The 11,844-nt window shown below is 43.2% G+C and overlaps 1 protein-coding gene across 7 annotated transcripts in view; it reads left to right on the top strand.

Annotated features, from left to right (window-relative positions):
- Window positions 1-585: 585 nt before the first annotated feature.
- The window catches only part of magi1b (membrane associated guanylate kinase, WW and PDZ domain containing 1b), a 97,546-nt gene continuing 86,287 nt past the window's right edge, over window positions 586-11,844 (top strand). For 4 of the 7 annotated variants that reach the window (XM_053868744.1, XM_053868740.1, XM_053868745.1 and 1 more), the window contains exon 1: window positions 586-1,239. In XM_053868744.1, coding sequence (XP_053724719.1) covers window positions 942-1,239 — 298 coding nt within the window. In that variant the 5' untranslated portion in view covers window positions 586-941. The remainder of the gene's footprint in view (window positions 1,240-11,844) is intronic. The other 3 variants (XM_053868749.1, XM_053868748.1, XM_053868741.1) reach the window with 2 other exon arrangements.

Raw genomic sequence — 11,844 nt, 5'->3', positions numbered from 1 at the left:
AAACAACGCTAAAATGCATATGCATGTTCTGGCCTTTAATGGCGTACAAATAAATAATTGTATTGTGTTTGTATTGCGTTTGAATAATAATGATACATGCTTTTCCTAAAAGAAAAAGGCATTTTCTTTCAAAATGTGTACATTGCTGACTGTGATGAAGGCATAAAGTGTAAATATGAGGGCAAAATGTACCAATTGTTTGTGAATAAATAAAGAAAACAAGTACATCTATTACATTATTTAAGAAAGACAAGAATAAATGTTACATTAATCTTACCCATGATGATGGTGAGGAAAGAGCTGAGCTAAAAGGCAAGCTTTAATTTTCTATCCTCACCTGTGGTCAATAAAAAGAAATACACAACCGTCATTTTTATGCAAAATGTCTTTAAAATATGATCAGTCGAATGAAACTGGATTTCTTCTTTAATGCGTTCGACATAGATGACAGTTCAATTACTCTCGCTTCTCTCTAATTATCTTACATGAACGTGACACAGGACAAGTCAGTAAACTGCCAGTGAAATATGACCAGGGTCCGTGAACGCATCACCAACAGCAACGCAGCGTGGGAGTGAGATCCGGCCGCGCGACCCAGAGAGCGTCTCGTACCTGGTGGAGGGAGCCGAGCGAAGTCACCCAAGGGGGAAAGTTGGTTCATATTCGCGCTCACCGAAATAGTTGGAGATAGTTGGGTTCAGGCGCGCGGCTGAAGAGGAGCGGGACGCCGTGGGCGGATATGACTTCCACGAGAGCGGACTGAAAGTGCAGGTATGTTCGGCGGAGTGCGCCGGCAGAGAGCGGGGATGGCTTAACCACCGACGCTCGGTGGGAGAACGCGAGCCCATGTTCCACTCCAAGAGACGGAAACTTTGCTCGGAGATTCCTGTCAGACCCATTCTCTACTTGTGTCCCTAGTTCCCCGGCTCTTAGCTGCTAAAATGTCCAGACCCGCGCTGAAGAAGAACCACTGGACCTTCAGGGTCAGCGAGTCTTCGGTCTACAAGGACTCCCGCGGAGAGCTCAACGTCCCCCTGCGCGGCGGCGCGGAGCACGGCGAGTTCGCCTGCGTCGGACAAGTGAACGACGAGGCTGTGCTTTACAAAAGTGGGAAACTAACAGAAGGGGAGATTCTGCTGGAAGTGGAGAACCTTTCCATCTCGGGATTACCTCTGTATGACGTGCAGACCGTCATCAAGAACTGCAAGGGTCCCGTCAGGTTGAAGACTGTTTCGCAAGGTAAGACATTTTCTTTGACACTATACTGTTGAGAATATCTAAACCCATACTGACACATCTGTGGAGGTTAGCTCCAGGCTCTTCTATGAGCAGGTTTGTGTCCTCACTTTAGAGGCCAGTGTGTTGCCACTTTCATTTTCGGGCGATATCACCGCTTATGTGACCTAAAGTTTACCCATCATGGACTTGAGCAGACACAGATACTGTCTGGGACAGGAAAATTCGTATTAAAACAGGCTCTCAAATGATGGAAACTGTTCTCTCTGCTCCCTATAACTCCCCCAGATCAAGTGGATATGAAAGAGTTGTATGTTTGTTTTATGAATTGACCAGAACCATTAGGGTCAATCCAGCCTGGTGTGTTAAGGGCCCGGGCTGCTCCGAACAAACTGGTCCTCCGGCATATTTGTGAACCGGACGGGGAACATCAGCCAGTGGAACCCGTCTGGTGCGTTCATGGTCAGCTTGACTCAGCAGGGCTGGGTGCCTTGATGGTGAGTGACTCTGACACTCTCCCAGGCGCTTCAGGGATGCTTCTGAATCATCTCGCCCCTGGGAAAGGAGCGTTGGTTCTTTTAAGGACAATTTCACACATTGTGGGAAGCCTGGGAGCCAAGATGACGAGGTACCTGCCAGACGTGGACCTTGGCTAAGCAGAACTCTACTGCCGGTTTATGATGACCTGGGCGTTTTCATGACATTTGGCTTGGCAGTTGGAGGCTGCCAGCTTTCCATCCAAATCAGTATAAATCATTGCTATCTATCACAGTGTAAACAAGGCTTCGCGATGGGAAGGAAGCTTATCTAACTTTCATTCAAGACGTAGTGAAAGTAAAAGCACAGTAACTGTTCTAATGTAAAAGATGAAACTTTGTTTAATGAGGGGAATGCAGCAATGGAAACCGAAAATGGACCCTGTAGAGTACTAAAAACAATGGCTGTTTTGAGGCAGTATGATTGAGGTGTGAGCAATTTAACATAGTTTACAAGTTATGCTCCCCCTGCCCCACACATTATTAACATTTAGTAGTAGCAGTTTTGTTTGACATGCAACTGTCATTCACAAAAATTTAACCGACACAACATGCCCTCCGTAAAGCAATAGATCAAGAGCGAGTGAAATTAATAAATTATTAAAAAATAATACATTATATAAATGCAATCGATACATCTAAATGAAAATGGTTGGAAAATACAACAATTCGAATACAAATAACACCAACAATAATGATATAACACTATAAAATAAACCTCTCTGGCCACTCTGTAAAGTGTATTTTTTCAAAATAAAATGAAAAATAAAAGTGTGCATTTTTTTCCAATAGGGATGGTCTGAAACCAGGTCGGATAGCGGGCTTGAGTACTGGTACTCATAGAATGACCGCTGAAACCACGAAACCGAGACCGCTTTGTGGCAGTGCGCTGTTTTTGAATGTTAGTTAATGGCAACTTTGTAAATTTGTTTGAACCGCAGTGAAACTTGTGACTGTCTCCCATGTACAAGAAAAACATACTGGAATGTTGTTCAAACAACGCTATATATGGAAAAACCTTATGTGTAATGGTGAAGTACTGAGTATCGGTGAGTACTCAAATGCAAGTACTTCTATACTACTTTTTTTTTTTTTAAAGGTTCCTATTTTAAATCATTGCAGACTTGCCATGTTGATGATAATGAGCGCTTTCATGGATGTGGAACTTATTGTTTTAAAATTGGGTCATTGAATGCGCATGTCAACAATGCAAATCTGCAAAGTCAAAACCAAATATTTATTTTTATTGTTTGCCTTGAAAGAAGCCATAGTCCTAGCATTGTGATTCCAGCTCTTAAAGGGTTAACAGGTGTGATACTTGGTCTTGAGAGTGAGGAGGAGAAGGTCTGATGGAAGGAGGAGGATGAGATTATCTGACCGTCAATCTTATCTCCATGTTTACAGCCAGGCAGCACACAACCAGGCAAACATCCTGACTACTTTCTTATTCTGGATTTGTTTGTCGTCCTTATCTCCTCCCGCTGTTTGGAGAAGGGATCCAGGCAGGACTGGAACGACCGTTTGTGAAAATGAGTAATGACTGTAGATGTGTGAGTGAGTGTCCTGTGCTGAGCTGGAGGTCTGACCAGGGTGTCCCATGCCTCTTTCCTTGAGAAGAAATAAGTGTAAGACATGTCCTCTATGGTGGAATCTTTCATTTGTCTGATACTAGCAACCTCATATATGATGGTAGCTAGGAGTTCAGCTAAGTGGTCTGTGGGGCTACAGGATTGTGGGTGTTTGATGCTGACAGGTCTGTATCTGTGGGTAGTGAGACCGACTAGTGCTGGCCTTACCAGACTGAAGTAAACTCTCCTGGCCTGCTCGCTGTTTGAGCGGAGAAACAAATATCCTCCTCAGTCCTTCTTTTCGGTCAAAGCAGCCTTCTAAAGATCAGATTTGAGAGCTGAGAGCAACAGACTCCCAAGTGTTGTCAAGTTTAAGAAACCTGACTTCAGTCTGAATGGACTCACATTGCAATGCTGCGGTGAATGATGAAGGACTGATGGAGGAAGTGATGGAATTTTTGAATTATCTTAACCTCTGGTGGACAACTGTTCTCCTTTATGTGCGTCCAACTTGTCCAAAACCCTGTGCCCCTCCCAATGCACCATGTCAACGACTGACAACTAACAACTTGCTTTGTGAAATACAAAGATGTAATCTATTTGTACCAAAATAACTTGATAAACAACAGATTAACAAGCATCTGCCTCAAATAACAAACGTTAACAGACATGAACTCAGTAACTGTTGCCACAGTGACACTTTTAAAATGCAGGGGTCCTCTGGGCAATTAATAATGATAATAATAAAAACACTTTTATAATGATTCTTTCCTTACTAACTTGGATGTTAGTTAAAGACTAACAGCAGCATATCAGCCCTTCTGCGGATGATGTATTAGAACATGGCATCAAAATGTGGATGCTTTTTTTACTTATTGCTTGCTGTCATTACACAGCAAAGTATCTCAGTATCACCTCCTCATGCTTACAAAAGCCACGTCAAGTGTTTCTTACTGAAGAGCAGAGGTTCTACTCTGAGTCTCTCCTGGCTGAGTTTCTCTCTCTAAGAGAGTCCAGACAAAGAAACTCTTGTTCTTTGGGTCACTCCAAAGCTGGTGACCACAGCTGAGTGGAGAAAACCACCAGTCAGTGGAGAACATTGTCTTCTGGCTCAGCTATTTCTTCACCATCAGTCTTTTAAGTCTTTAAATGGGAGCAGGGGCAGAGCATGTATTCAGTCTTCTTTTGCCCTCCACAATGTTCACACCTGAGCTTGTGGCCCTAGAATTTGCTGAGTAACTGACGGCAACTGTTTACTTGTATATTAAAATGTTGTCATCTTCTTCATGAGTCTCCCGGTTGCTCTCACACTTTTTTATCGCTTCATCTCTGCAGAACACACGGACCACATCTGGGAATGTTGAGTGTCAACGCATCACATGATCAGCCTCCATTTCACGTTTTTAATAATTCACACTGTCAGGGTATTCCCCGTGCTAATCATCTCTAATTGGGAAAATATGCTCGTCGACAACGGCCATCTGTGCGACCCAATTTCTCCGAGAACTCGTGCCATATTTCACTTTCCGATCAAGTTGAATGATGGAGAAAAACAAAACAATGGCAAACAAGGTTTTTGTTTTGAGCTGTGTTGTGATATCAGCAGCCTGACGTGAGCTGCCATCATAATAAGTCCTCTCAGTCTGTCGGGGCCAAGAACTTTTCCCAGATTATCCTATAAGAAGATGACCTAATGCCACTCTGGAGTGATGAAACACACGGGATGCTGCGGAAGAGCAATCACAACAGAGAGGCTTGGGGTGGAGAACAGATTGACTGGACGTGTTTGGAACATATGGTGGGTTTATTGAGTGTTCTATTGTGCTTGGTCCCTTGTTCTGTGTGAAGAGTGGTGTGTTGTGTGAGAATCACTGGAGGGTGTCGTGTGTACTGGATATTGTATGCTGCTCATGTCTGAAAATCACAATTTCAATCAAAATACAATAAAATTGTCTGCCGCTACGCTAGTTTTAGCATGTTAGTGCTTGATACATATGGAAGAGAAGTAATGGTGATCATGTCTTTTTTACATTTTAAGGGGTTTATTCAGAACGTCAATGTCATACTGTTCTGTCTCCGTTAGAATCCGACTAATAGAAATACTTTTAGACACTACTAGTATTTAATTGGCCATAAATATACTACTTTAATGTCTGTACTTGCTGACCTCTTTGTGCACAAACTTGAGATGTCTCTACTGCCACCTCATCTTGTCCCGTCCTGACATGTCCTTGACACTTAGCCGTCAGCACGCCTCACTCTCCATTGATACCTTGCTAGGGTCCTTGAAACGTGACTTTAATCATCCAGGTAGGTCCTTCATGTGTTTCCAACAGCACATGGCAAGCTCTCCCATAGCCCCAACATGTCCTTGTTTTCTGAGGGAAAAACCCTTGCAAGAGTTGACTGGCTTTTCGATCTCTCCTGCAGTCCACACGGTTCAAGGCTGTGTGGTTTTGGGTATTGTCCAACCTCTGCGACTCACCAGAGGAACATATATTGGCATGATAAAATGTAATCATAAATACTGCGTTTTCAAATATATGATGTTTTATTGTATTATGATGTCTTTTGTAGCCTAGCACCTTCATGAAACCTAATCATTATGACCACTTGAATTACCCAAAGCATAAATCCTTTCATCACTAGACAGTTTAGAAGATCCAGCACCAGACAGAGCGGTGTTCCGTGATATTACATCTCCGTGGTGAAGTATGAGGTCGTGCTAGCTGTAAATTTCTGGGAGGAGAAATTGAAACTCCTTTTATATTCCTGGGCTTTTGCCCAGCTATCCTGCTGCTTGATATTACTTCATTCTGTTACCTGTGATTTAAGGCTATTCGTGAGTCTGCACTGCCAGGTTTGCATATGGAAGTATTTACTTCCTTTCCTCGAACACAAAGTTTAGCTCACTGTTCTTCCACCTACTTTACATCCCACTTAAGGACGAACTTCTGGCTTCAATTTTAGACCTTTCTTTTCCTGAAAGAGTGTTGATACTCGTCTGAAGCGGAAGACTTCACAAGATTTCAGACTTGGGAAGAGCCTTCACTTTCCTTCTCTAGTTTCTACTTAGTCCCTCCAACTGCCTAATTAACATAATCTCCACTCAAAGTTCTGCTAATGCTAAGCGTTAGCATAATTAACCTTCGCCCTAAAGCAGGCTTTTTAAGAGGCTTGATCTAAACCATCGTCGGAGTGCTTTAAAGTCTTCAAGAGGGACTTCATGCCGGAATCTTTCAATGTTAAATACAATTTGAGTAGTCGGGTTGGTGAAGTATAATAATAACACTTATTGTTTAGTTTTTGAGGGATGTTTGGTTTAATTGTAGAATGTGACTCTTTTGCTGTGAACACGTAAACCTCAACATGGGTTTCATTTTCAGTTGTTGTGTGGCAGAACAATAGGTGCTGCAGTGGAAATGCTGTGGATTTCCACAATTTTCATCTCGGTCTGAGGCTGAAATTTGAAAACTGCAGCAACCTTTCAAACCAAGCATCTTTCCTCACTAGCTAAATTTCCTCCCCCGTTTTGACACAATAGATGGTGGACATTAAATGCCTGTGCGGCTGCTGTGAAGTCCTTTAAAGCGCTGAAAACTCTTCCAGTGGGACTACTTCTGCCGTTGGTGGACTATTAAGGAGAGCTGACTTAATCCCGAAAAGCCCTTCGTTTAATCAACACTCCCAGAAGCACAACAGATTAACATGCTTGGAGGTCTGACTTCTCCAGAGCGCAACAATGCTGGTTGCTTTTCGAATTTACTAATATATATTTGTGTGGGAGTTGGTGTGTTGGATATAAGCCTGAGCTCTGAACCAGCTCCCCAGTACTGACGATGTCTTGTGGAGACAAGGTGAAACTTTTCCCTGGACAAAGAGAAAATATAGTTCTCTGACCCTTGGAAAAACATTGTTGCTGCGTCAAAGCAGTTGAAATCAAGAATGTCAAACTTGCAGTTCTGAACACCCTGAACCTCCACTGTGAAGTCTGATCAGAGTTTCTGTGTCGTTTTGACTCAGGAACTGGATCAGACAGTCGCAGATAGCAGACTTATGCGTGTGCATGTGTGCCCATTCGCTCGTGTGCCAGACGGGCTGATGTAGCCGAGTCGCTCTGTCAGCTTGGCTGCAGTTAAACTGAAGCTGAAATGTTGTTCCGCCTGCAGCTTGCAGGCTGAGGAAGGAGGCTGATGTGAGCAGCCGTGGCTCTGGGTATCAATATGTCTGAACATCAGCGCAGCTTCATGAAAAGGAAGTGTTCTTCCTTTTAAAAAGAGGGTTTAGAACCTCCTTGTTAGAAGGGTCTTGTGCCTGATAATTCTACATATTATTTAGAGGTGGGAATTTTTTACTTGCTCATTATTATTATTCGATTCTGATTTTTGGCTCCACAATTCAAGTAAAAATCGATTCTTCAATTTCTTCAACTTCAACATATGTTCTTGCTCACATAGAATTGTTGCAACTGCTAACGCTCCCCTCTGTTTCTCTATCACTTACGTTCCCTTGCTGCATTCCGTTCTGTTTTTATTTATTTATTTTTTTATGGGCGGAGGGAGTACGACGGCTCTGCCACAGTTTCAGAAAAGTCCTGGCGGAAACTCTGAATATCACATCCTGCATGACTAACGAAATAAAATAAATATTGCCAGGGCCCACGTGTCTTATCCATGGTGCCCTTTCAATTCATATGCTGACTAAACCTGCAGGACTCCTCTTAGGCCTCAGACATGGAGGTGAGTTGGAAAAGACCTTGCATGACCCCTGTGGTAGCTGCTTGTACCCAGTAACAACACTATGATGGTGCTTCTGAAGTATCTAAACTTTCCTCGCATTCTTCCCTCACCACCAGTTTCCTCCTACACTTGGGGGTTGATGGAATCTTACATAATTTTCTCTCTAAAGCTGATTTAAGTTTTGTGTAAGTTTACTTCTCAAATCTATGAGCACACGCTTTGGAGCCATGTGAGAATGTCCAAGCAAAACTAAACACTTGTGAATAAGAGGATTTAGCACTTCCAGTCATAACCACACACACTCTCTCAAATTCCCGGGGTCTTCCTGCAGCAGCAATCATGTGGGGACACACTTCTTTTAGTTAACCACACAGACGCTTTCATCTTCCTCCTCGCACTCACTGCTCCATTCTTTCCCTCCTATCTGTTTTTATGTTATAATGTGCTTTCCTTCACGCTTCTTTTTGTCACGAGTCTCACAGCCCTCCCAAATCCTGCCCTGTTTTGAAAAGAATCACCTAACAGGTCACTTCACTGCAGTCATGAGTTCTGGAAAGCTGATGTGGGTGGCGGTGAAGGGAGAGTGCAGAGGCTTTTGGGTAAAGTGAATGAGTTGTGCGAAGCACAAACGACCGGACAGTCTGTTAACATGTGTGTGTCAAAGGTTTGAATATGAATGAGGCAATGATGGGCAGGGATTGAAATTCATTTCTGGAAGTTGCCTTCACAATGATAGAAATGTGTGTGACCTCAAACTCAAACTCTTGGCTAATGGTTTCTGACAGCGGGAAGTCATGTTTTGGTGTCTCCCGACATGCTGGGTGGTCCTGCACTGTTGATTGATGCTGGACGATAATGGGCCCGCAGGTTCAGGCCTTGCTGTGCTCCATAACTTGCCCTTTAGATAGCCACTCATCAGAGCCCCGGCCTCGGCTGGACACCTGTGATTCAGCTGTGTGTTCGCCTGCTGGCCAACCACGCAGTGTGTCTCAATCATCACAGATGCCTAAACCACACACATTAAACTCTTGTGTTTCAAGTAGCTTTGTGCCTTATGGACCCGCTCTGCGGACCACACACACACACACACGAAACATTCACACTTTTACATCGACAGTTTTCTCTCCTACACATCAAGGTTTATTCATTTTTACTATAGATAACTGTGTGATGTACCCCAAAGACAGAATGAAGCTCAGTGATCATGAGCTTGGACGGTGTGCCTGCCAACCGTACAGGAAGACTCCAAAAGCCCCACATTGAGTCGACTGTTAATCCTGATCGAGGTTTCGGCTGTCGTGATTAAACTACACCGATCGATGTATTTGCAAAGCTTCAGACTGCGAACAAATGTTTGTGTTTTTGCAACAGTATTTGCAGAAATCCATAAGACCTACTCTTGTGCAGTCCGTCTGTGTCATTGTGCATTTTATGGAAGTTTCACAGTAAACATTGTGCTGTCAATCATTGATGTGTGACTTGCTCCCAGTCTGAGGATGGTATATGTGGCAAACATGCCCGTTGATGCCACTTCATTGAGCAGTGGTTGGGAGAAACTCCCAACCCTAAAGGCCTATATGAAAAGACACTTTGAGGAGGTCATGAGGTGAAACGTGAGACCTAAGATTTGTCATCCCAATGTAGAGATGGGGTATGACCTGCCGTCTTGGTTATGTCAACACATGTGGAGCTCCTTGATGTGTTCCCTGCTGAGCTGTGGTGGATCTGTGGGTTACATAATGGTACATTAAATAAGTAATGAGGTACAATTTGGTGGAAGGGGTCTCAGTCAATGGAGATGTGTCTCGGGCTTACCCAAGTGAATTGGGATGAACTGCACGACTGTCTCTTTTTGGGACGTCTGGACTCTTGTGTAGGCGCAAAGATGTGGGTTAAAAAAGTGTCACCAACAATTACTGATCGGAAACATAACATAGTGGTCTTCGACGACTTCTGCAAATCAGCGGCGAAGCTTCAGTGCTGTGGGCAAAGTGTACGAGCTCTCTGAATCTTAATTAGACAAGCGGAGACTAATTAGCCACGACAAGGAGAGAATTGAGTCTTAATTAAGAAGTGGTCGACGTCCGTCTCTGCTGCTCTCGTGCCATCAGTCATGGCTGTCGTGGTGGCATGGCGTTTTTCGTGATGCGTTCAGCAGATGAGTTCTGCCACATCCATCCATGGCTGTGAAGTTCAACGCTCATCTGCTGTTGTCATCCAGACAACTGTGATGACGCTGGATCCTCTGTGATCCAACACCTGTATGGAATTTTGTTTCGGCCCACAACATTGTGACTTGACACAGACCCCTCTGGCCTTTCTGTCACCGCCTGTATTTTGACTTGCTCAACGGCACGATGACTGGCTTTATGGAGCCATTGTTGAGCTGAGGTTAACCACTCCCTCAGTGTTGATGTTGTTCCAGGCCGTCTCATGTGGGAAATGGGCCCCATGTGATGTTTGACTGTGGGTCAGAACAATCGAGCACAAAACTGCCACATCCAGTTTGGGGAACTTTTCTGTCTGATTTTTGGAACTTCAGAGAGACAAATGTGCATTATTAATTACTTATGAAATTCTTTCGGACTTGCTCAGGGAGGGTTTGCTGTTGTGCTCGCTGTGAAGTTTTACTTGATGATAAATGAATCAGGGAATCTGACCATGATTCTGTCATTTTCTAAATAATATAAAACTATGACTATGAAATATATGAATATAAGTTTTTCCAGCCTAAAACCTTCATAATTCAAAAATTCAATTTAATAGTTGATTTTCTTTGACAATAAAGTTGTCGACCACAAACAAGTTAACCATGTAAGAAAGAATGGACTCAAACTCGTACTTGGCAACCCAAAAAAAGACAACCGTTAAAAAAGGAACCTCTGCAAGTAAAGTTTCTGATTATAAATATAAAATGATAACATGTCACAAAAAAATGCACAAAAGAGAATACTTGATTAAAATATGTGGTCCAAGCTACAACAAGAGAAACATTCATTAAAATCTACATCTGTTGAGTTTGTTCCATTCTGAGATAGAATCACCAGCAGTGAACCACCATTAAAATGGTTGCCGGCGTTCAACTCTCTCAGTTCTGAGCTCACTGGTACTGCCACGTTGGGTGGATCGCAAAACCTGACTGGTGGGAGGAGTTCAACTCAAACAGTGGGCACAGTATCAGGGTTCAGAGGGAATCTTCAGTGTGAAGTCACTTGAAAGAAGAAGCAAATTGTGAGGAAACCATTTCTAATTTAGTGCTAATTATTTCCAACATAACCATTCAAGCGATGATGCTTCAATAAGTTCAGTGGCGCCAAAGAATCAACACTAGGATGAAAAACCTTCCCGTAAAAATCCAATGGCTAGAGATAAAAGAAATCATGTTTAAATTAGAATGAATTAAAAAACACTGAATGTAGCTTGACCAGTGTAAGATGAGACTGTACTTTATTCTTCTCACACTGTAGAAGAGCACTGATTGTTGCCTGAAAAGCACCCACTTGTATGTATATTTATTCGGTCTTGTGACACACACACACATACACTCTCTCTCCCTCTCTCGCGCTCTCTCTGTACAGTTGGGGATTGTTGTGTTTACTCAGGTGCAGTTTGGAACTCAGGTGTCAGTTGCTCAAACCCAGAAATCCATTTCAAATGTGAAAGATTTGGTCATCTGTGGTGCACCTGACCCGCACCAGTGTATGACACTCACTTGTGTTCGGCGCACCTCTTGGTTACAGCTCCGCTTCTTCTTCTCCGACTGGT

Source organism: Synchiropus splendidus, chromosome 6 (genome assembly GCF_027744825.2).
Source record: "Synchiropus splendidus isolate RoL2022-P1 chromosome 6, RoL_Sspl_1.0, whole genome shotgun sequence".
Lineage (NCBI taxonomy): Eukaryota > Metazoa > Chordata > Actinopteri > Syngnathiformes > Callionymidae > Synchiropus > Synchiropus splendidus.
The sequence above is the reverse complement of the archived record's forward strand: the minus strand, read 5'-3'. Positions and strand labels throughout refer to the sequence as shown.